Genomic DNA, 25,394 nt, shown 5'->3' with positions numbered 1-25,394 from the left:
GGACATGAGAGAGGCCAACCACAGGATGGTCACATCTGGGGATCCCCTGGGCAACATCCTTGCGGACAGTCAAAAGGACTGCTGACCGAAAGGTAGACGGTTTGAATTCAGGGAGTGGAGTGAGCTCCCATCTATCAGCTCCAGCTTCCCATGCTGGGACATGAGAGAAGCCTACCACAGGATGGTGACATCTGGGCATCCCCTGGGCAATGTCCTTGCAGACAGTCAAAAGGACTGCTGACCGAAAGGTGGACAGTTTGAATTCAGGGAGCGGAGTGAGCTCCCATCTATCAGCTCCAGCTTCCCATGCTGGGACATGAGAGAAGCCTACCACAGGATGGTCACATCTGGGCATCCCCTGGGCAATGTCCTTGCAGACAGTCAGAAGGACTGCTGACCAAAAGGTGGACAGTTTGGATTCAGGGAGCGGAGTGAGCTCCCATCTATCAGCTCCAGCTTCCCATGCTGGGACATGAGAGAAGCCTCCCACAGGGTGGTAACACATCTGGGCATCCCCTGGGCAACGTCCTTGCAGACGGACAATTTTCTCTCACACACCAGAAAGGTTGTGAGAGAATTGTCTGCTGACCGAAAGGTTGGCAGTTCGAATCCAGGCAGCAGGGTGAGCTCCCACTTGCCAGCTCCAGTTTCCCATGTGGGAAGGTGAGAGAAGCTTCCCGCGGGATGGTAACACATCCAGGCATCCCCTGGGCAACGTCCTTGCAGACAGCCAATTCTCTCACACACACCAGGACTGCTGACCAAAAGGTGAGCGTTTCGAATCCGGGGAGCAGAGTGAACTCCCATCTATCAGCTCCAGCTTCCCATGCAGGAACATGAGAGAAGCTACATGGCCTTCGTGGGCCCCGGAATGGGGCTTATTCTCTCCCTCTCCCCCTAACTAATCACCCTTTGGTCTCCCTGAACCCCTTTGCCAACCTCCCACCCCCGTGGGTGCCCTGGTGTCCACGGATCTTTCTGTATTGGAAATTCCATAACCTATTGGAAATAAGTGCACCATAACCTTATTGAAAAGGTAAAAACAATGTCACGTCCATTTGGCAACTGTGAATCTCCATGAACATGTGGAGACCACCTTTTGAAAACCACTAGTCAAGAAAAGCATGACCTTGTTAGAAGTCAAACCTTTGAGCAAGTGATATTCATAAGCATTCATGTAATGGCACACAGGTAACTCAGCTGTTAAACTGATGAACCATGTCTTTAAACTGCCAAGGATAAAGACATGCCGCTACTAAGACTCCTATGAATCCCTCCAGTATGTTTCTTTGGTCATGGGGCTTCTGTGTGCCAAGTCCATCGTCGGTGGAGTTCAGAGTGCAGTTCTTAGATTGCAGGTGAACTATACATCCCAGGACCCACAACTCCTATAAATGATGGTGAATTCTCCCCAAACCTCTCTAATATGTTCAGTTGCGGATCAATTCCTCTGTTTGCTGTGTGCCATAGAAAAGAATAGGAAAAGGTTAAGGGAGAGTCAGTGGGTGGGTTTATGCAAATTCCACACCAGTAAGGAGTCAGAAACACTGGGATGCCTGTAGTGGAGGAAACACATAAAATCTAGGGTGGAATGGTCGGTCCTTCACTTGGGTGGTGGGCAGTGTAGTGTTTGCAGAGGGCATCGACAGGGCTCTTGGACATGTTTACAGCACTCACTATAACCTGCAATTTCATTGGAGGGAGGGATGTCTGTGGTGGAGGAAACACATAAAATCTAGGATGAAATTGTCGCCGCATGAAAGCACTCACTTGGGTGGTGGGCATTGTGGTGTTTACAGAGGACATTGACAGGTCTGTTGGACACGTTCATGGCGGTCACTGTAACCTGCACTGTCACTGGAGGGAAGGCCACTGGTGTCTCCTGTGAAGGCAGGACCTTGTCTGTCTACGTCCGTGGTTCTTAACCTGGGGTCGCCAGATGTTTTGGGTCTACAACTCCCAGAAATCCCAGCCAGTTTACCAGCTGTTAGGATTTCTGGGAGCCAAAAACATCTGGAGACCCCAGATTGAGAACCACTGGACTCTTAAGTGGACACTTATACACATATTTTCACTTTTATTATGTGTATAGATTGTACCCTGACTTAAGAGACTTGGAAGAAAGGCTACAACATGAAAGAATACAAGTTATATGTGTGCAGGAAAATCACACTCAAAGCACCCCTGACAGATGACCACCCACCTCTGCTTAAAAGCCTCCAAAGAAGGAGCCTCCACCAAACTCCGGGGCAGAAAGCTTCACAAACCCCGATGACATCCAGACATTTGATGATCCAACTATGTGGCGGTGAGTCAAATGCTGTTTTCTAACCAATCCAAGTTGTATAGCGGTTTGTTTTGTGGCTCTTGCAACTAGTACCAAGGAGCCTCCACCACACTCCAGGGCGGAGAGTCCTCCAATCGTGGTTGGTTGACAATCCATGAAGCCGCTTAACTAATAGTGACAGTTGGCGAGAGTTGAAGTCCAACGCGTTTCCTCCTGTTCCTGATGTAAATAAAGAGAGCAGACGACACACTGACTTGGTAATGCACTGTTTTTTTAAATCTTTATTTGTTGTCGTTTTGTTCGCCTCGTTCGCTAACAGGTTTCGGTGGTGCCAGGTTACCATACACAGAGTTAGATTAAGAGTTATCGGCATTGCACACCTAAAGGCTATACAGCAAAATGGATCAGAATTAGTACAAATACATGAACTGTATTTACATTTTGTATACCCCAAGCTCCGAACGTCAGATATATATTTACAAAATAAAACATGGAAGGGGAGGAGGAGAAGGGCCGAAGGGAGGGAAAGACAACGAAACCAATTGGGAATTCATCACGGAGGTGTGTTGCCTTCGCCGGAATGAGATCCTTTTTTCGGGAGGGAGCGGGATTCTGTTCGAGAAGGCCATCAACATTGTACATTTCGGGCAAAGGGATATGTGTGTTTATGTGAGGAAAGGAACAAAACAACTTATTCAAAACGTTTGACCAACAAAATGTGTGGAAATGAGGCTATTAATAAATAGGATAATAAATAGGCTATGAGTGTTTCGGGTACGTGAAGCCCTCTTGCGTTTACATTGTTAACAGTAATACTGAAAAGGAAAACATATTGTTTGGGACTTCCAGAGAGACACAAGTGCATTGTCGTTCAACAAAAGCCTTCAATGAATGCCAAGGAGCTCTTCAAGTATGACAAGACCAGTCGGATCATCTGCTCTTGGAATTCGGAAACACAACATGATACAATCCATTCCTTTCCCTGTTCGAATGCAGAAGCACAAAAATCAAGATACATTCCCACTATGTCGACATAACACAGATTGACGATGAGTCACAACGAAGAAGGAAAACACAAGCTTTGTGAAGTGAAGCCTCATTCCGGGTTTGGGATGAGTCACAACGAAGAAGGAAAACACGAGCGTAAAGTGAAGTCTCGTCCCGGATACATTCAACAAAACCCAAAGCAGCAAAATTAGTCTCCTTCCCACATCCAAAAAAGCAACGTCATCCAGGCATCCGTCGTGCCGGGGACCGTACCGCTTGGTGCATAGGAAGCTTGAACCCCAAAGGGATCCGGCCTTAGTGTGCAAGTAAACTACAAACGCATAAATATAGAAACATTAGTCTTTTTAAAAAATCCCTGTAAATGATTAGGTAATAAAGCAGCAGAGAGGAATGTCTTTGCTTTGGAATGCCACTGATTTGGATCCCAGGAAAACTATTGATCCTATCTCTCCCCCTCTTCCCTTTAGGAACTCCATGAAACACTGGCCAGAAGAATTAAAGTGCAATGTGTAAATAAAAGAAGCGGGGAGAGAGAGAAGTGCATTCAGTTTTGGAAACCACATCCCCATTGCCAATGCAATCTGCCTGGTTTCAGAAGACCTCCCTGGACTGAGAAAGCTGCAAATCTGACATAGGAGGGAGCCATGCCAACGTACAAGCATCCTTCATGTTTGTGGCCCATGCTCCGTGGGTTGGCTGGCCCAGGGCATGGCAATGAAGCTGCTTTTGGTGGCATGTTTTTGGTGGCAACCTAGGAGTTGATTGACTCCAGGAGAACCACAACCAGCTAGGCCTTCAGAAGCAGATTCTCAGTCTTTTCCTCAAATTGTATCACGGAGTACTTTAGGATGTATTCCTATTTGGTTTGTTGGCTGGGGAAGGGTCACCTGAGATGCACTTGGACAATTATAGCAACCTTGGAGTAAGCAACCAAGGAAGTCAAGGAGTAGATCTTAAAACAATTCCAAAAGCCACCACTAAGCTCCAGAAACAGTATCTCAAGAGCTGATTTTGGTGGCAGCCTAGGAGCTGACTGACTCCAGGAGAACCACAACCAGCTAGGCCTTCAGAAGCAGATTCTCAGTCCTTTCCTCAAATTTTCTGAAATCAAAGAGTACTTTAGGATGAAGTGTGTGTTCCTACTTGGTTTGTTGGTCGGGGAAAGGTCACCTGAGATGCATTTGGACAATTATAACAACCTTGGACTAAGCAACCAAGGAAGTCAAGGAGTAAGTCTTGAAACAATTCCGAAAGCCATCACTCAGCTCCAGAAACAGCATCTCAAGAGCAAATGTTTGCCTCTCTCTCACTGATCTGAGCTCTGCATACATACAAAGGAGACGTGAAATCGGTGACCTTTACATAACACACTGCTATTAATTCTTAATGATCCTCTTAAGAAGATACCCTTAATGCCCATACGTAACCCCTGTATTTATAGTCCGCTCCAGGGTAGTGTTCTTTCCAAAGCAAAGACTTCGCCAATGAGTTGTATTCCACGATTTCAAAACACAATTAAAAAAACAACCTAAAACACATACAGTTTTGTCTTAGTGTGGACACAGTATTTCTCGGAAGAGCTCCTCCAGGGTTCTCTGGATTCATACAGATGGCCCACCTTTGTTTTCACTCAGGGGTTGCCGCTAGAGCAACTTAGTATCTTAAATCCATCACTTAAATCCGTCACAAAATCCGCTCAGCTCCTAAACCGGCGGCTTTGGTTTGTGCACAAAGACGCCGGTGGTGCATAGTGTGTCCGCTGTGCTAATATGTACACAATTAGATGAGCACAAGGGACATAGCAAAGCAAAAATACATGCACAAACCATGTCCCATGCCAAGGACCATCCCCTCCTCCCCTATACAAAGGGCCCAACAAAAGTGTCAATCTGGATCCATGACTAGTTTCTAAGGTGAGATGGGCACCCACCATCCTGACTGTTGCATTGCAAGCTCACTGATGTTTCCCAGAATGCAGCAAGGCTGACGTGTTGATGTCAACTCAGGTCCTCCATCCAATGAGTTCCCTGACTGGTTTGAACAGAAGGTCCCTTTCTGGGCTGACCAAACTGGAGGAACCATCTGAGATGCCTCCAAAGGAGATGGAGGAACCATCTGAGATGCTTCCAAAGGAGATGGACATCTGTAATCTCCTCTGGACGCATGAACCTGAGGCTGAAAATGCTCTTCCACAATGAGCCGCAGAAGTACCAATGCGTTTGAAAGAAAAAGATGGTCCCTTTGAAGAATATGTAGACCTCACAGCCAAGAGAAACTTTGATGTTTGGCCAGAAGTCCAGAAAGCATTTGGTTTAAATGATGAGTTCAAATGAGGAAAGGTCCCCAAGGACCATCCCCTCCTCCCCTATACAAGAACCCACCAAAAGTGTCAATTTGGATCCATGCCTTGTTTCTAAGGTGAGATGGGCAGCCACCATCCTGACTCTGTTGCATTGCGTTTCCTGACAAAAGATTGTTTCCCAGAATGCAACAAGGCTGATGTGTTGATGTCAACTCAGGGCCTCCGTCCAATGAGTTCCCTGATTGGTTTGAACAGAAGGTCCCTTTCTGGGTTGACCAAACTGGAGGAACCATCTGAGATGCCTCCAAAGGAGATGGAGGAACCATCTGAGATGCCTCCAAAGGAGATGGAGGAACCATCTGAGATGCCTCCAAAGGAGATGGCCATCTGTGATCTCCTCTGGACACATGACTCTGGTCACCTCTGAGAGAGCAGATGAGAAGGGCTGTACCGCTTTGTGCTGGTACACTACATAGTCACGCCTCTCACTACGTCTTATTTTCAGGGTATGGCTTATATCGCGCAAGTGCTTAGAAATCCTTCTACGGCTTATTTTGTGGGGATGTCTTATTTTCGGGAAAACATGGTAGGTAGCTCCACTCTGTTTCTGATAGCCACAAAGAGATTATGAGCAGCCCAAATGCAAGAAACTTCAACTAGAGAGCGGCGATCAAGTCACTTTCCAAAAGAGGAGGAGTCCGGAGAGAGACGAAAACACATCATCAACACTGAGCAGGACAGACGGATGCGACCGGGTGAGAGACAGAAAGTCCCGATAAACAAAACGAAACAAAAACAAAGTGGTTTTTTTCCCTTTCTGTTAAAAAAAAAAAGTCGTGCATATAAAGCGGATACCCCACCCCGACCCCCCTGTTTTCCCTATGGTTTCTTTCTCCAGTTTGGCCACATGCTATTAATAGAGGTAAAAAAAATGGAAATTATCATCATTAGACGAAGAAAAGTGGGGAGGTGGGAAGAGAAGAAGAACAATGGGGTTAAGTGCTGAAGAGGAGGAGGCGGAGGAGGAGGAGGTGGACAACTGGGGGGCAAGGGAGGTTGAGCCACAGGATTACATACGAGAAAAGAGAGAGGGAGTCAAGAGTATCACAGAGAGATGAGAGGTAACACTTTTATCTATATCAGATGGCGTGTTAGAAGGGGCAGGAAAATAGAGAGGAGACGCCCCACCAAGCGGACTCAGTACTTCAGCGGTCCCGAGCGCCTCCGGGCCAATTTGGACCTGTGAAGGAGGAAGAAGAGGAGGAAGATCAGGGTGAGAGCACCGCCTTCAGCAATTCTTTTCCTTCACCTGTCGTACTCTCCCAATGCTTTCCTTATCAACATGGGATATTGGGTTGCTGTGAGTTTTCTGGGCTGTCTGGCCATGCTCCAGAAGCATTCTCTCCTGACGTTTCACCCACATCTATGGCAGACATCCTCAGAGGTTGTGAGATCTGTTGGAAACTAGGCAAGTGGGATTTATAAATCTGTGGAATGATGCCCAGGGTGGGGTAAAAAATGTCATGCATCCTCAGAGGTTGTGAGATTGTGTGTGTGTGAGCCAGTGGCAATACACACTTTCTTCTCCCAGCTGAACATCTGACTAATATTAATAATAATACAATATAATAATTTTATATTTCATGTTATATATAATATTAGTAATAATATTACAGTGTAGTGGTATAGTACAATATAGTACTATATAGTAATATATAGTACTATATAGCAATATATAATACTATGTAGCAATATATAATAATATATAGTAACATATAATACCATATAGCAATATATAATACTATCTAATAATATATAACACTATCTAGCAATATATAACACTATCTAGCAATATATAATACTATCTAGCAATATATAATACTATGTAGCAATATTTAATACTATATAATAATATATAATACTATCTAGTGATAAATAATACTATATAGCAATATATCATACTATATAATAACATATAATATTATACAGAAATATATAATACTATATAGCTATATAATTCTATATAGTAATATATAATACTATATAGTAATATTTAACACTATCTAGCAATATATAACACTATCTAGCAATATATAATACTATCTAGCAATATATACTATCTAGTAATATATAGTACTCTATAGCAATATAATAATACTATCTAGTAATATATAATACTAATATTGTGCTGTGCTAATAATATAATATATTGTATGTACCTATAACTTGTAAGCCACTCTGAGTCCCCTTCAGGGTGAGAAGGGCGACATATAAATGTCGTAAATAAATAAATAGTCATTTCCTCTGACTACTTCCTTTTGGCCGCTTCCCTCCTACTGAGGAGAGGAGCCAAAACTCAACCTGCCACCGTTCTAAATGGCTGTATTATCCCACCACATTCTTCCACTTCTTCGCAGCTCAGCTTCTCATTAACAGCCATACCAAGAGGGCGATTCTAGCCCAGCCTAGGACAGCATTGTGTGCCCCGTACCGTATCGTGCCAGCGAGAAGCGGGTTGAAGGCGTAGAGCCAGTCGTTCATGTCTTTGTCGTTGATGGCTTGGAGGAGGACCCCTCGGTGTCTGGTGCACACGGCAAAGGTGTTGGGCGTCTGGAAGGGGTCGGCAACCACACCACAAGAGAAAAACAGGCCTTTCTTTAAGAATTGACTTAAAGCCTCAATCAAAAACATTCAGGGAAGGACTCAAGCTAAGGCAGATGGGGTCTTCCTTCCCTCTACTTATCTATCCATCTAGAGCGGTTGCAATTGACCTTCACCATGGTCTGCTGATCTATCTGTCTATCCACATTGTTTATCTCATCTATAGCAGCTGCAACTGATCTTCACATGGCCTGATGATCTATCTGTCTGTCTGTCTGTCCATCTACATTATTGAGTTATCTATCTCTCTATCTATCTATAGCAGCTGCAACTGACATTCACATGGCTTGCTGATCTATCTATCTCTTCATCCATCCATTCATCCATCTGTCTACCTACATCATTGATTTAGTCTATCTATCTATCTATCTATCTATCTATCTATCTATCTATAGCAGATGCAACTGACATTCACATGGCCTGCTGATCGATCGGTCTATCTATCTATCTATCTATCTATCTATCTATCTATCTATCCATCCATCCATCCATCCATCCATCCATCCATCCATCCATCCATCCATCTTCTACATTATTGATCTATTGAACTATCTATCTATTCATCTATATCTCATCTATAGCGGCTGCAACTGATCTTCACATGACCTGATGATCTATCTATCTATCCATCTATCCGTCCGTCTATCTACATTATTAATCTATCTATCTATCTATCTATCTATCTATCTATCTATAGCAGCTGCAACTGACATTCACATGGTTTGCTGATCTATCTGTCTATCTATCTATCTATCTATCTATCTATCTATCTATCTCTTCATCCATCCATTCATCCATCTGTCTACCTACATCATTGATTTAGTCTATCTATCTATCTATCTATCTATCTATCTATCTATCGATCTATCGCAGCTACAACTGACCTTCACCAAGGTTTGCTGATCTATGTAACCATCCATCCATCCATCCACCTACATTATTGATATACTATCTATCTATCTATCTATCTATCTATCTATCTATCTATCTATCCATCCATCCATCCATCCATCCATCTACATTATTGATCTATTCTATCGCAGTTGAAACTGATCTGTTACCATGGCCTGCCGATCTATGTGCCTATCCATCTATCCATCTATCTACCCAACTATCTAGAGCAGGAACAGCTCCAACTGACCTTCACCATGGCCTGCTGATCCTCGCTGTACTCCACTTGAGCGGTGGAGAGGTTGATGATCCCTCTTTCCACGGGGTCCTTGTCACTGTTGTAGATGAAAACGTAGGGGCGGCGGACCACCACAAAGTGCTTCGCCCACGACGGAGAGAGGGGCTCCTTGAAGTGCAAGTAGCCTTTCTTGGAGACCACAGAGCTGGAGGGGGCAAAGCAGGAAGAGGAGGAGGAGGAGAAAGCATTCAGAACAGAGGTCCAAACTAGGAATTGCAGTTAAAACAATGGAGAGTGAAAGATGTTTTTTTTTTTTTTTTTAAAAAGGAAACCTCAGCAACGCAGCCCTTTGTGGGCAATGATTTTTTGAGGGATATCTCCCATGCCCTCTGGTGGCCACACATTATTTCATAGAATCGTCAAATCATTGCAATGATGAACAACAGTGGTCGCCCTGTGAGTCGCCCTGGAAAATTCCTCTTGATGTTAACAGTATCATAGCTGCCCACAAATAACTCCGTTTTCCATTGTTTCATTGCACTTTCAGTGAACTTGCTAATATTTTCACAAATCCTGATGACATTCAGACATTTGATGATCCAACTATGGGCAGTGAGTCAAATGCTTTTTTGTAATCAATCCAAGTTGTATAGTGGTTTGTTTTGTGGCTCTTGCAATTCTCCAGAATCATCTTGTCAATCAGAAGCTGATCTTTCGTGCCCCTACTTCTTCTTTTATTGCCTTTTTGTTCTACTGGTAAGATGGTATTTGCCTCCAAGCGATCCTCAATTTGATCAGCTGCTGCTGCTACTATTATTATTTTTATTATTAATTATTATTATTTAGATCTGCTATGTGATCGTTACCTTGACTAACTGGCTATTGCCCCAATGTTGGGCAAAATTCGTCCATTTATTTATTAGTTAAGGGGAAGTGTGGGAGAAGAAACAAAATCCCTTGGTCTTGGCTAGAAATGAGGGTTTGGGGAACCGTAATGTGAACTCGGGGCACTCACCCAGGTCGGATTTCCTCAATGTCAGGAACCAGGTTCAGGAACTCATTCTTGCCGGCCCTGGCCAAGTAAGAGGCTTCAACCGGCGGCATCAACTGGAATGGCTCTCCTTCTGGACCAGGACTAGAGGTGCGGGAGTTTGCTTCAGGGGTCCTTAAGATTAATAAAAAGTGAAAGAGAAAAGGAAATCAATCCTAAGAGAGAGGAAGTCAGGGGCCACATTTGGGCACCATGCTTTGCCATGGCTGATGTTAACTCAAGTCTCAAATTGCCCCATAGACGAATAAATAAACCACAGTATGATCTCCCACTTTCTCCACATATTTTATTCCATTTGTGGAGGGAGGTGGGGAAATAAATGAGGGACAAGCCACAGTCCAGCAAGCCAGCTATCTGTCTGTCTAGCTAGCTAGCCAGCCAGCCAGCCAGCCAGTCATCTATCCACCTGAACTATCTATCTATCTATCTATCCATCCATCCATCCATCCATCCATCCACCCTTCCGATCGATCTATCTATCTATCCATCCATCCAAACTATCTGTCCGTCTGTCCATCTAGCTAGCCATCCATCCACCCACCTGAAATATCTATCTATCCATCCATCCATTCAAACTGTCTGTCTGTCCATCCATCCATCCATCTGAACTATCTATCTATCTATCTATCTATCCATCCATCCTTCTGATCGATCTATCCATCCATCCATCCATTCAAACTATCTGTCTGTCTGTCAGTCCATCCATCTAGCTAGCCATCCAGCCACCCACCTGAAATATCTATCCATCCATCCATCCATCCATCCCCCAATCTATCTGCCTATCTGTCCGTCCGTCCATCCATCCATCCATCCACCTGAACTATCTATCTATCTATCTATCTATCTATCTATCTATCTATCTATCTATCTATCCATCCATCCATCCATCCATCCATCCATCCATCCATCCACCCACCCATCTGAACTATCTATCTATCTATCTATCTATCTATCTATCTATCATCCATCCATCCATCCATCCATCCATCCATCCATCTAGCCATCCATCCCCCCTCGGGGGTGAGTCCCCCCTCGGGGGTGAGAAGGGCGGGGTAGAAATGGTCTAAATAATAATAATAATAATAATAATAATAATAATAATAATAATCCATCCATTCATCCATCCACTTGAACTATCTATCTATCTATCTATCTATCTATCTATCTATCCATCCATCCATCCATCCATCCATCCATCTGAACTGTCTATCTATTGCCCATTCAACCATCCATCCATCTGTCCATCTGAACTATCTATCTATCCTTCTCCTGTATATACTCGAGTAAAATAATAAATGTAATGATAACACTAATAGAGTAAAATAATAAATGTAATATAATAATAATAATAATAATAATAATAATAGCAGAGTAAAATAATAAATATCTTCTACTCCTGTATAAGCCGAGAGGGGCTTTTTCAGTCTAAAAAAGGGCTGAAAAACGCGGCTTATACTTGAGAATATACGGTATCTGATCTGATCTAATATATCTTTCTATCAATTCTACCTATTGATCGATCCATCCATCAGCCTGGTTTACATGACCTCTGGTAGCAAACATTTTTATCTGGCTTTAGGGGATTAGAGTGAAGCAACTATATAGAGAAACAGAAAGATTCGGGAATGCACAAAGGAAGGCACCCAAAGCCTCTTCTCCCCACAAAACTCACTTCTGATCCACAGAGTTGCACCTGGAATCTGCCAGCGAGGGGCAAGTCGAGGAGGGCGTGAGGGTTGCACTGCTGAAACTGGACACCGACGGGTCCCTCCCGATGGGAGAGATATCGGAGAGCTACAAGGACGCAAGAGATTGGAAGTGACCAAGGTGGGAGCCAGTTAGTTTTTGGAAACAGCACCCTGCAGAGCAGGCAAACAAACAACCCCAAACACAAGTACAAACTGGGCTTCCCTTTAAAATATTTCCTATTTACCTTACAATCACTGATGCTGTTGTAGACCTGGTTGTAGTCACGGTTGAACGTGTGAGTAAGAAGCTGCAGGCACTGAAAATATATATAAAAAACATATTATTTGGATGGAAAACAGGTGTATTACACGTTTGTTTGGGTCTATCCGGTGTAGTTCTGTACCTTGGTGGCCAACTCTTTCTCTCGATCCACCAGGCTCTCGATGTCCGTCGAGTCGTAGCCGCTGCTCTCGCTGGGCGTGATGGCGCTCTCAAAGGTGGTGGAGGAGATCTGGGAGGAGATGCTGGTGGAGGTGCTGAGGGTCCCGCTGCTGAGGCTCGGGGACAGCGAGTCACTCAAGGACTTGGGCAGGCTGTCCCCGAGCTTCTCGCGCAGCAGCAAGAAGTGGCGAGTCTTCTCGACCTGAGCGGGAAAGAAACGACGTCACAAAGACATCATTTGGGGCACGTCTCAATGGTATCAATAGAGGAGGTAAACAGTTGGAACAACGTCTTCAGGACTACAACCTCGACAGCCAGCAATTCACTCCCCTGTTGTAGTTCAGCCTTTGATTGAACCTGATCTCTTTGGGGCTTCTGGATCTGCAAGTCGGCAGAAGAGCCAGCAAGAGATTTTAAGCCCTGCAAATAAGCGGTCTGTGTCTGAAGGCCACATTCCTGAAAGGCAGTTTGCTAGAGAAGCAAGGTCAGAAACAGAACTGAGCTCAGAGGATGGAAATGAAAATCCAGGTGGACAAACTACTAAACAGTTAGATAGGAGATTTACGTTTTGTCAACATGGAGCTTCTCGGGAGAATTTACGAAGGTCAAGACGCCTATTAAGTTTCCAAGGGAGAAGGTATGATTTTCTCTCTAAATTAGCTAGCCCAGTAGATGGGTCCGTTAGTCCAGGCAATGTTGGTGTTTGAGTATAGATCTACTGTCAGGTCAAGGGATTTCTAGTTCCATGTTCTAGGTTTCCTTTTGTTCATGTCTCATGATTCCAAGTTTTGAGGCCTGTTCCTGATTCTCATGTTTTGGATTTCTCCTGCTTTTTTTATTCCTGGTTTTTGATGTTACTTGTGTACTTTGAATTCTGCGGATTATTCCTGATATTTATTTATTTATTTTATTTATTTACAACATTTGTACCCCACCCATATCAGCCCGAAGGCGACTCAGGGCGGTGTACAAGTCGGCAATATATAAAAATATACACATCAATAAAAAGCAAAAACATAATTTAAAAACCATAAAAGCAATGAATAATAAAAAATTATAAAAACGATGTCTTCTTGGGCTATGATTTTTTTTGTTTCTGTTTTTTGGGGGTTTTTTTTGTTAGTTTGTTTGTTTTTTGCTACTTTACCTTGGACTGGAGTGTGTGTTAAGTACAGAGATGGTTCCCAGCCCCAAAATAATTATTCCAGGCTTGAGTCAAACCCAGGTGCCTACCTCATGGAGTAGCTCCAGTTTCTCCAGTTCCCACTGGTGCTCCAGAATGAGGCTGTCCCCTCGGGGCCTCCAGCCCGCCAGGTTCTCCTCTCCCCGGACGTAGGCCACGGAAGTGTCCAAGACTTTTCTCCTCCGCCGCTGCATCCCTGAAACGCAAGTCAAGGAGCTCAAGTTTAACAGCCGGGATCCATGCCAGCTAACAGGAAGGACTCCTCCCAGTTCAAGCCCACTTTGGACTCCCATCACTTCTCTGCCACCTCGGTGATTTCCAGAAGATAAAGACCACCATCTTGTGAAATGCCATTTGTTGCTTTACAGCAGTGTTTTTCAACCAGAGGGTCATCAGGGGGGTTTCAGAGGGGTCGCCAAAGACGATCAGAAAACATATATTTCTGGTCTTTAAAACCACTTTGGCAGAGAAGGCTGAAGACCTCTCTGCCTACCCTTTTCTTCTTTTTTGGAAACAGAGAGCGAATCCTCCCACCAAAAGCCCTCCTCCGCTGTGATTGGCTGGCCTCCCCTCCCATTGGCTGTTTCTGAGACTCCAAGTGGGGAGAGGGAGAGCAGGAGTGCTCCACGCATGGCAGCATGGTGCCAAATTTAGTACAGATCCATAGTCATTTGGGTTTGCAGTACTCTCTGGAGGTAGGTGAACTACATCTCTCCTAAATCACTGCCAATTCTTCCCAAATCCCTACAGTATTTTCTGTTGGTCATGGGGGTACTGTGTGGGAAGTTTGCTCCAATTCTTTCGTTGGTGGGGTTCAGAATGCTCTTTCATTGTAGCTGAACTCAGGGGCAGCTCAACCCATTACGCAAAGTAAGCATTCGCAGTACAGTTGATTTTGCCCAGGGGCACTCTTGAGGCGCTCTTGGGGGAAAATAGACCTTGACATATGCGAGTTGTAGTTACTGGGATGTATAGTTCACCTACAATCAAAGAGCATTCTGAACTCCACCAATGATGGAATTGAACCAAATATGGCAAACAGAACTCCCACGACAAACAGAATATATATATCAATGATTGGTTGGGGGGGGGGGGGGATACTGTTTGCTTACCATTGAAAATTACCTAGGGCCGCCTCTGCCTGAACTACAAATCCCAGCAACCACAACTCCCAAATGTCATTGTCTACTTCCACCAAATTCCACCAGTGTTTACATTTGGACATATTGGGTATTGCTGCCAAGTTTGGTCCAGATCCATCATTGTTTGAGTCCACAGCGCTCTCTGGATGTAGGTGAACTACAACTCCCAAACTCAAGATTAAACCCTTCCAGTAATTTCTGTTGGTCACTGGAGTTCTGTGTGCCAAGTTTGGCCCAATTCTACCATTGCTGGAGTTCAGAATGCTCTTTGATTGTAGGTGAACTATAAATCCCAGCACATACAACTCCCAAATGACAAAATCAATCCTATCCCAACTCCACCAGTATTGCAATTTGAGCGTATAAGGTGCTTGTGCCAAATTTAGCCAAGTGAATATATCCATCCTGCATATCAGATATTTACATGACGATTCATAACAGTAGCAAAATTAGAATTATGATGTAGCAATGAAAATTGTATTAAGATTGGGGGTCACCACAACATGAGGAACTGTATTAAGGGGTTGCGGCATTTGGAAGATTTAGAAACACTGCTCTAAATAAAAAAAAAGAGCTGCATCTCTAGGACAATACATGGCAGAAAATTTCCTCCATGGTAGGGGGTTGGACTAGATGGCCTATGTGGTCTCTTCCAGCTCTATTATTCTATGATTCTGGGATTCTAAGGCTCTCCCTGGCTAGGACCAAGAGCCATTGAGTGGCTTCTCCCTGTATTATTATTATTATTATTATTACTACTACTACTACTACTAATAATAATAATAATAATAATTTTATTGATTGCCCATCTCTCCTTTTCCTAGTTCCAACAGACCTCACTACCTCTGAGGATGCTTGCCATAGATGCAGTCGAAACGTCAGGAGAAAATGCTTCTAGAGCGTGGCCATAAAGCCCGGAAAAACCTACAACAACCCATTACTAATAATATTACAGTATAGTGGTATAGTACAATATGGGAATGTATGGTACTGATATTGTGCTATGCTAATAATATAATATATTGTATTTACTTATAAACGTCGTAAATAAATAAATAAATAAATACTAATCCAAGTGAGGGCTTTAAGCCAGTTCTCCTTAGCCCCATCCAGCATTCTAAGCATCATGCTGGCTCTTGTTTATGAACTTTACTTTGCACTGACGTGGAAGTGCCCAACACGGCTGCTTACCTGGGCTCCCCGTATCGGACATTTTGCACAAGCTCAGCTCATAGATTCCAGTTATGCGGTTCCTGTTTTGGGAAAAGCAAACAGAGAACACAAAAAAGTAATGAGGGCAAAACAACAATCTATCTATCCATCTATCTATCTATCTATCTAATAAAAATTAAAAAAAATTAAAAAAAGGAAAGAAGTAAATTCACAAAAAGTCAGAAGAAAAAGGTGTTAACAGTTTCCTTGAAGATGACTGAATCAGGGACTTTCTGCAGGCAAGGTCTCTGAGCCACGGATGCAGCAACAAAGGTGCCCTACTTTCCAAGTCAAACCATAGTTTGAAACTTCCCTTTTCCGCCACCTGCATGCACCAGGAAAGGAAAACACAACTTACGCATCTGGGGATTTGGAGTAACCGCTGCCGAAGAGGCTGCGCAGGGAGCGAGGGGGCGAGATCTTGGCATCTCGCGAGTAGAAGACCATGCAGATGTCCTTGGTGATCACCGCCGGTTGGATGCAGTGGTCCAGCTGAAAGGAAAGCATTGGTCAGTCACTTCTTTTGGGCTAGGTGTGACAACCCCAAGTGTTGTACAAGTCGTTTCAGTATATTTGGGGGCAGGAGACGCACACTCACCTCGAGGTAAGCCGAGAGGGTCATGAAGATCTTCTCGCCGTAAGGGGTCACCCGGTTCAGGAGAAGGGAGTTGTGGAGGGAGCTGTCCCAGACGGCCTCGAAGCGGTAGAAGGTCCTGAAGGGAGCAGGAGAGAGACCTCAGGCCCAGGCAACACTCCTGGCCCAAGGAACACCTCCGGGATCCCAGTTTATCAAATCACAGGGAGGGAAAAGTTTTGCGGCTGCAAGAAAGCCCCACCAGAACCACAGAACATGGCTCCAAGGGAAGGAGAAACATAAATGGGGTCTGTGAGGCAAGAGAGGAGTACTAGAGCAGGCATGGGGAAACTTTCTAACTTGGAGGGCTGCACGGTGGATTGGACAGGAGGGAGGGGGTTCTCCCCAAGCCCCCTCCCTGACCTTTCCTCCCCTTCCTCTTCTCTTTCGGAGACAGAAAGTGAGGGAAAGTCGGGAAATGTTTGGATCCCAAAAGGGTTCAGTGTGAGAGGTCTCAGTATGAGAACGCCTCAATGTTAGTAGGCCTCAGTGTGAGGTAGTCCTCAGAGTTCAGTAGGCCTCAGTGTGTGAGAAGGTGTGTGTGGATCCCAAATGGGTTGGCCGTAGTCAGGATAAGATGATGGACAGGAGAGAACAAGTGTATCCATGAGACCCTGTATTGCCTACTCCTGATATACAATCCTAGAGTTGGAAGAGACCCCCAAAGGCCATCCAGTCCAACGCCCTGCCAAGCAAGAAGACACTCTCGGTAGACAGCCTCTGTGGAAAAGCCTCCAGAGAAGGATACTCCACCACACTCTGAGACCGCCTCTACCACTCTTCAGGAAGTTCTTCCGAATCTTTTCAATTGAATCTCTTTCCCTGTTACTTAAATCTATTGCTCTCTTGTGCCCGGGTCTCTAAAGCAAGAGAAAGTCAATTTCCCGCCTCTTCCTCCTCCTCAATGGGACACCCTTTTGAATCTTGAAACATGGTTCTATGTTCCCTCTCGACCTTCTCTTCTCCCAGGAAAACATCCCCCAGGAGGAAAGGAGGAAGGAAAAAGAGAAGAGGGAGGGAGAGAGGAAGCAAGGGAGGAAGAGAAGGATGGAAGGGTGGAAGGGAATGGACGGAGGAAAGAAAGAAGGAAAGAGAGAAGGAAAGGAAGGAAGGAGAAAGAGGGAGAGAGGGAAGCAGGGAGGAAAGAGGGAAGGAGGGAAGGATGAAAGGGTGGAAGGAAAGGAAGGAGAGAGAAAGAGGGAGGGAAGGAGGGGGAAATAGAGAAGGAAGGAGGAAAGGGAAGAAGAGAAGGAAGGAAGGAAGGAGAAAGAAAGAGAGAGGGAAGGAGGGAGGGAGGGAAGAGAGAAGGAAGGGAAGAAGGGAAGGAAGGAAGAAAAGGATGAAGGGAATGGAGGGAGGGGAGGGAGGAAAGAGAGAAGGAAAGAAAGACAAAAGAGAGGGGAGGAAGAAGAGAGAGGAGGAAGGAGATAGGAAAGAAGGAAGGATGAAAGGGTGGAAGGGAAGGAAGGAGGGAGGTAGAAAGAGGGAGGGAAAGAAGGAAATGAGGGAGGGAAGGAGGAAGGAAAAGAAAAGAGAGGGAGGGAGAGAGAAAGCAAGGGAGGAAGAGAAGGATGGAAGGGTGGAAGTGAATGGATGGAGGAAAGAGAGAAGGAAGGAAAGAAAAGGGAAGGAAGGAAGGAAGGAGAAAGAGAGGGAGGGAGAGAAGGGGGAGGAAAGAGGGAAGGAAGGATGAAAAGGTGGAAGGGAAGGAAGGAGGGAGGGCGAAAAAGGGAGGGAAGGAGGGGGAAAGAGAGAAGGAAGGAAAGAGGAAAGGGAAGAAGAGAAGGAAGGAAGAAGAAAGAAAGAGAGAGAGGGGGGAAGGAGGGAGGGAAGAGGGAAGAAGGGAAGGAAGGAAGAAAAGGATGAAGGGAATGGAGGAAGGGAGGGAGGAAGGAAAGACAAAAGGAAAGGAAGGAGGGAGAGAGAGGGGAAAGGAGATAGGAAAGAAGGTAAGAAGGAAGGATTAAAGGGTGGAAGGGAAGGAAGGAGGGAGGGAGGAAGAGGGAGGGAAAGAAGGAAATGAGGGAGGGAATGAGGAAGGAAAAGAGAAGAGAGGGATGGGAAGAAGGAAGGAAGAAGGGAGAAAGAGGGAGTTAAGGAAGGAAGGAAGGAGGAAGGAAAGGGAGAAGAAAGGAAAGATAGGATGATGAGAAAGGGCCTGGGAAAAGAGCCGAAGGGGCACATCCGGCCCCCGGGGCTGGGTTTACCCACGCCTGTACTACAGGGTGTACTCAGCTCATCGGAGCATTTGGGTCCATGCTCAATGGATGACTCAGGAGCCCTTCCTTCTGGATTAAGTGGTTGACATTCCAGAGTAAGGAAGCTGGGGGGGGGGGGGCAACCACCTTCCACATAAATCAGAGTCCTTTCCCACAAAGAATGGTCTTCCAGAACGATCGGAGCTGCGGACTCTTTGCCACATATCCAAAGTATATTTCACAAGGACATCTATAACTAGGCAGGTTGGTGCATGTTGCAAGAAGCAAAGGAGAAGGAGGAGGCAGAAGGGTTGCAGGAAAAGGAGAGAGAAGGCAAAACACAAGACGAGGAGCATTCAACTCAAATTGCTAACGTTGCAGACGACAACAGAGCCTGAGAGAGCATAAAAACCATACTCTGGTGCAAAAAGAATGGAAACAGGAATATATTCTGAGCAACTAATTTACAGTGCCATAAAACTCTCCAGCAGCGTGCAATAGAATGAGGAAGTACTCCATCAGTGTCACAAGTGGACGGTGAAGCGACAGCTCCCCCGGTGGCCAGAATTCAAAGCATACCCTCATGAAGCTGGAAAGTTAAATAGCCTCTGTGTGTCCGTCTATATATGTTGTGTGTCTATGGCACTGAATGTTTGACGTGTTTATGTGCATTGTGAGCCGCCCTGAGTCCCCTGTGGGGTGAGAAGGGTGGAATATAAATACTATAAGTAAGTAAATAAATAAACGTCAAGGCATTGTGACAGGGACAAAGCAAAGGAGCACAGGGAACAGAAGAAGGACAAGAGGGGTGAGTTTGGGCTTCCGTTCCTTAGGAGAGTAGATATAGACTCCAAGGAATGGGAAAGGGAGCACAACACTCCAGATTTGCTAAGGACTCGTGGTTACGGGAATGACATAAAGGATTCTGAGCCAGAATCTTTATGCGCCAAGGAAGCAAACTGAAAAATACCTAGGCATATCCTTATCAAGGAAGAGCCTGTGAAGACATAGAAAGCGTCCATTAGTGCAGCCCAGAAGCCAGAAACAACCGAGAGGGAAAAGAAAAAAGACAAAGAGCGAACGAACGGAACAGCCAAGCAGCAACCCAAAAACCACATTGGCACGAAGCACACAAGACAGCGTATTCACACACCCTGCAAGATGTGCACACCACTACTGATATTAACATTCAAAAAAAACAATTTCGCAAAATCAGAGGTGGACCTCCAACTATTTCTGGTGTATTTATTTGCCAGCATTTTGGGAAGTCCTTGTGGCCTCCCATGTGTATTCTTAGGGGCGGAAAACTCTCTCCACTTGGTTACCATTCCATGGGATGGCTAGTCTTTCAAGAGTTTGCCACTGCTACTGCTTTGGAAGTTGTGCCTACTGCTCTGCATATAGCCAGGCAGGTCACCAACATTAATAATAATATAATTATAATGTAATATAATAATAATTATTATTATTATTATTATTATAAATACAAAATCCAGCATATATATCTTGTTTGCTGTGACATACTGTGTTTTTGTGTCAGTAAAATATAATAATATAATCATAATATAGTAATATATTATTATTATTATAATAAATACGAAGTCCAGCATATATATCGTTTGCTGTGACATACTGTGTTTTTGTGTCAGTAAAATATAATAATATAATCATAAAATAATAATAATATATTATTATAAATACAAAGTCCAGCATATATATCTTGTTTGCTGTGACATACTGTGTTTTTGTGTCAGTAAAATATAATATAATAATAATAATAATAATAATATATTATTATTATTATTATTATTATAAATACAAAGTCCAGCATATATATCTTGTTTGCTGTGACATACTGTGTTTTTGTGTCAGTAAAATATAATAATAATATAATAATAATAATAATAATAATAATAATATATTATTATTATTATTATTATAAATACAAAGTCCAGCATATATATCTTGTTTGCTGTGACATACTGTGTTTTTGTGTCAGTAAAACATAATAATAATAATAATAATAATAATAATAATAATAATAATAATAATATCATCAACTGCAAAGACTCTGGTACAAACCAGTCAAGGATGCAGTGCCTAAAGACCTTGGCCTGCACTTAAACACAATCATCGCTGACAAAATTGCCATCTGTCAGCTGCAAAAGGCATGGAATCCTTGCCGATACATCACACAGTCCTAGACACTTGGGAAGTGTCCAACGTGTGTTCCGATACAACAGCCAGCATAGTGATCTTGTTTGCTGTGTACTCATCTTGCGTATCAAAGAATAGTAGTAGTAGTAGTAGTAATGCTTTCTGACTGATTTCCTCCAACTACAATCAGGCACAATTTGTTCCCACTTATACTATGTTTTGACTGTTTACACTGCCTCAAGCCGTTAGGAGAAGTGGGTAACAAATAAATTATTAATAAATAAATTTCTTGCTGTTTGGTAGCCAAGGTTTGTTTTCTGTAGAATTACTCACAGTGGGATCATCGCAATGATGAACAACAGTGGTGACAATGAGTCACCCTCAAAAATTCCTCTCTTGATGTTAACAGTTCCATAGCTGCCCACAAACAACTCAGTTTTCCATTGTTTCATTGCATTTAAGTGAACTTGCTGATATTTTCACAAACCCCGATGACATTCAGACATTTGATGATCCAAATATGTGAGTCTAATGCTTCTTCATAATCAATCCAAGTCATATAGAGGTTTCTTTTGTGGCTTTAGCAATTCTCCAGTATCATCTTGTCAATCAGAAGCTCATCTTTCATGCCCCTACTTCTTTTTTTATTACCTATTTGTTCTACTGGCAAGATGTTATTTGCCTCCAAGTGATCAGCTATTATGCCTGTCAGCAGTTCGAATACTGTAGACAGACATGTTATTGCCCTGTATTAGTAGTAGTTGTTGTTATTTAGACTGTACCCCCTAAATTTAAATTCCAGTTTGCTTAGATATAGAGTTGGCTGCCCATTCTAGCACTGTTTCTGTCAGGTTTTACAATGTAATGTAATATAGCTGAGCCATGCACTGCTAATAGGCTTCTATTGGAAATTAACTGTATATAGGGAATCATTTGGGGAATGTGTTCCGGCCTAGTCCAGGTGTTTGTGAATAATCCTGGGTCTGAGTTAAGTTAATGAGTTGGGAGCCAATCAGAGATTGCTATGTGTAATTGTATAGAATTGTATATAAGGAAGTCATGTACAGTGTATTCTCTCTCCTTGTGCTGTGATGCTGTTCATCGAAGGCTCTATGTAATTGATTAAAAGAACCTGTCTGCTAAGACAAGATATAACCGTGTGCTGTGGTAAGTTTGTAATGTCATCTAGACTGGGGGAAAGACAATAGTAAAACTGATAATGGCCGGGCATGTGCTCAAGTGCCCATAAAAGAGTTCCAGAGTGACTGCAGTCTGTGGGAGCAGTTGACTGAAAATACTGTGCAGGAAGAAGCTACTGGAAAGCACTGAAGTTGTGCAACAGATCTGCTGCTGAATTGTGAAATTAATCTCAACAGTTTCGTCCAAGTCATACATTACAACACTCTTCCCAACCTTCAGAGACTTTGGTCTGTGAATCCTACTGGCTCATTGGCCAACGTTTGTGGATGACAGGTAATGGAGTCCAGTATTGTCTGGCAGCAAAGATCATCATTGGACATCCTTACCTGTTAGAGCTGTGTGAAATCCTCAGGTATTTCGCAGAGATGATATTCAGAGACAAGATGGCATCCACGGCACCCTCGTCCACTTCTGCTTTGTTTCTGATGCGCCCTGAAAGTGTGGAGAGGAAACTTAGAAGGTATTTCCATAGATTGGAAATGAAACTTGTTGGCCAATCTTAAGAGATCTTCCAAATGGATCCGTGTGGTGAGAGGAACAAGGAAGGAGGAAATGCTTACCAACCACCAGCTCCCTCACATCTTTCCAGTGCAGCTCGTTTCCTTTCTCGTGGATAATTGTGACAGTGATCCTGCGCTGTATTCCCTGTAAAGATAAGCACAACAAAGCTTTAATTTCCCCTCCAAAGAGTTCCCACTCCACTTCTCTCTGTGAACCTAGTAGAATCTATCATTGAATAGCTTTCTTGCTAACTCTTGGAGGTATTGCCATACCTGATGAAGTAGAAACGTTCCTTGGCAAGGCAAGCCAGTGGTGTGGTCAACGATAGCTGGAATGTATCTGTGGAGAGGAGGCAATAAAGTCCATGTTAGACAGCAAAGGGTCGGAAGTAATCATGCCGGGACTGTGGTGCAGCTGGCTGGGAGTCAGCTGCATTAAGATCAATACTGACCAAAAAGTCCTGAGTTCGAAGCCAGCCCGAGTCGGAGTGAGCTTGCGACCAATTTGTGTAGCTTGCTATCGACCTTTGTAGCCCCCCCCCCCCCCAAAAAATTGCATCTGCCAAGTAGGAAATTTAGGTACGCTTATGCGGGAGGGTAATTTACAACGCCATAAAAATCTCCAGCAAGCATGCAAAGAATGAGGAAATACTTCCTGCAATGATAGCATTTTTCAAAACACACTGCTGTTCCAACCAATATTGAAAGTATATCAACCAAAGGAAAAAAGACATCTGATTTTTTGAAAAGCTGTTCCACTAAACATCTCTTAATATGAGGGACTTCCTCTGAGTGTTGGAATGAAATTGCAGGCCTTTATGTTCCTATCCTCAAGAGCGACTCCAAATTAGAGTCCTTCATCTGATGCCTGACATACTTTCAAACTGTTTGAAGACAGCCCTCATATCTTTGCTTCTCATGGGCTAAATTTACTCAGTCTCCATGGGGTTTGATGTCAAGATCTCTCACGTCTTCTCTTCTTAGAGGGAATTTGGATCCTCACAAAGTGTTTCTCATATTCGTCAATATATAGGAATGAAACGAGGCTGAACTTACTCTCCAGTCGGCTCCAACTCGCTGATCTCGAACCAAACCAGGAGATCGTATTTGGTCATGCTCTGCCCCAAGCTGTGCTTGCTTAGCGTGTTCAGCTTGGTCGCTGGGACTGTAAGAGGAATACAAGGCCTACTTAGAAAAACATACAAACACAGACCATGAAACTATCATGGGAGGACTAGAAGGGCCTAAAACTGCCTAACCCTGGCTTTTCCGGGAAGTCATAGTGCTTTGTGAGGCAACAGAAGAAGTGACTGTATTTGGATCATCATTGCCTGGTTTGGGGATAGAAAGATAGAAATAAGTTTTTCCCCCATATCTATTAGGAATTGGATTTTGACAATGTCAAGAGGGTCTCCAACATTGACATCTAGCTTGTTTTATCTGACCCAAACAGCACCAATTATTGTCTTTGGAATCAAGATGGGGTATTTAAACCATAGATTATTAATCTTCTCCTAGTTTGGATGAAACATGAAACTGTGATGGGAAAAGGACGAATTGGTGGTATTCTTGGTTATAGTTTAGTGACTACAGTTCCAAAGCTGACTTCCTAGATCAGGTATGAGCAAACCTAAGCCTGGGAACCAGATGTGGTCCCTTGGGCTCTTTTCTTAGGCCCTCCTTTCTAACACCATCTCACTCTTTCTTCCTTTCTTCTCTCTTCTTATTCCTCCCCTCTCTTCCCTTTTTCCCCTCTGTTCGTCTTTCCACCCTTTCACCCTTCCTTCCCTCTTTCGTCCCTCTTTCTGCCCTCCTTTTCTTTCCTTCCTTCCTGTCTTTCCTTCCTTCTCTCTTTCCCACCCTCCCTCCTTCCCTCCCTCTTTCTCCCTCCCTCCAATCCCTTTCGTCTTTCCTTCCTCCTTCCTTCCCTTTTGCTTTTTCTTCCTCCTTCCCTTTCTCCTATCTTTACCTCCCTCTTTCTCCTTCCTTACTTCCATCCTTCCTTCCCTTCCACTCTTTCATCCTTCCTTCTCTCTTTCCCACCCTCCCTCCTTCCCTCCCTCTTTCTCCCTCCCTTTTTCCTTCCTTCCATCCTTCCATCCTTCCTTCCCTTCCACTTTCATCCTTCCTTTTCCTTTTTCCTCCCTTCCCCCGTCTTTCCACCCTTTCATCCTTCCTTCCCTCTTTCGTCCCTCTTTCTGCCCTCCTTTTCTTTCCTTCCTTCCTGTCTTTCCTTCCTTCTCTCTTTCCCATCCTCCCTCCTTCCCTCCCTCTTTCTTTCTCCCTCCCTCCAATCCCTTCCACCCTTTCGTCTTTCCTTCCTCCTTCCTTCCCTTTTTCCTTTTCTTCCTCCTTCCCTTTCTCCTTTCCTTACATCCCTCTTTCTCCTTCCTTACTTCCATCCTTCCTTCCCTTCCACTCTTTCATCCTTCCTTCTATCTTTCCCACCTTCCCTCCTTCCCTCCCTCTTTCTCCCTCACTCCAATCCCTTCCACCCTTTCATCTTTCCTTCCTCCTTCCTTCCCTTTTGTCTTTTCTTCCTCCTTCCGTCCCTTTTGTCTTTTCTTCCTCCTTCCCTTCCTCCTTTCCTTACCTCCCTC

The 25,394-nt window shown here is 44.0% G+C and overlaps 1 protein-coding gene across 25 annotated transcripts in view; it reads right to left on the bottom strand.

The window, feature by feature from the left end:
- Positions 1–2,541: 2,541 nt before the first annotated feature.
- KIF1B (kinesin family member 1B) overlaps positions 2,542–25,394 on the bottom strand; it is a 136,724-nt gene continuing 113,871 nt past the window's right edge. For 15 of the 25 annotated variants that reach the window (XM_060758908.2, XM_060758913.2, XM_060758912.2 and 12 more), the window contains 16 exons: positions 23,851–23,959; positions 23,068–23,134; positions 22,855–22,939; positions 22,621–22,726; positions 19,908–19,934; positions 16,704–16,818; positions 16,464–16,597; positions 16,085–16,146; positions 13,802–13,947; positions 12,531–12,770; positions 12,372–12,443; positions 12,111–12,232; positions 10,403–10,552; positions 9,400–9,592; positions 8,089–8,207; positions 2,542–6,837 (listed from right to left, as the gene is read on the bottom strand). In XM_060758908.2, coding sequence (XP_060614891.2) covers positions 6,795–6,837; positions 8,089–8,207; positions 9,400–9,592; positions 10,403–10,552; positions 12,111–12,232; positions 12,372–12,443; positions 12,531–12,770; positions 13,802–13,947; positions 16,085–16,146; positions 16,464–16,597; positions 16,704–16,818; positions 19,908–19,934; positions 22,621–22,726; positions 22,855–22,939; positions 23,068–23,134; positions 23,851–23,959 — 1,790 coding nt within the window. In that variant the 3' untranslated portion in view covers positions 2,542–6,794. The remainder of the gene's footprint in view (positions 6,838–8,088; positions 8,208–9,399; positions 9,593–10,402; positions 10,553–12,110; positions 12,233–12,371; positions 12,444–12,530; positions 12,771–13,801; positions 13,948–16,084; positions 16,147–16,463; positions 16,598–16,703; positions 16,819–19,907; positions 19,935–22,620; positions 22,727–22,854; positions 22,940–23,067; positions 23,135–23,850; positions 23,960–25,394) is intronic. The other 10 variants (XM_060758911.2, XM_060758917.2, XM_060758921.2 and 7 more) reach the window with 1 other exon arrangement.

This window comes from Anolis sagrei, chromosome 13 (genome assembly GCF_037176765.1).
Source record: "Anolis sagrei isolate rAnoSag1 chromosome 13, rAnoSag1.mat, whole genome shotgun sequence".
Taxonomy (NCBI): Eukaryota; Metazoa; Chordata; class Lepidosauria; order Squamata; family Dactyloidae; genus Anolis; species Anolis sagrei.
The sequence above is the reverse complement of the archived record's forward strand: the minus strand, read 5'-3'. Positions and strand labels throughout refer to the sequence as shown.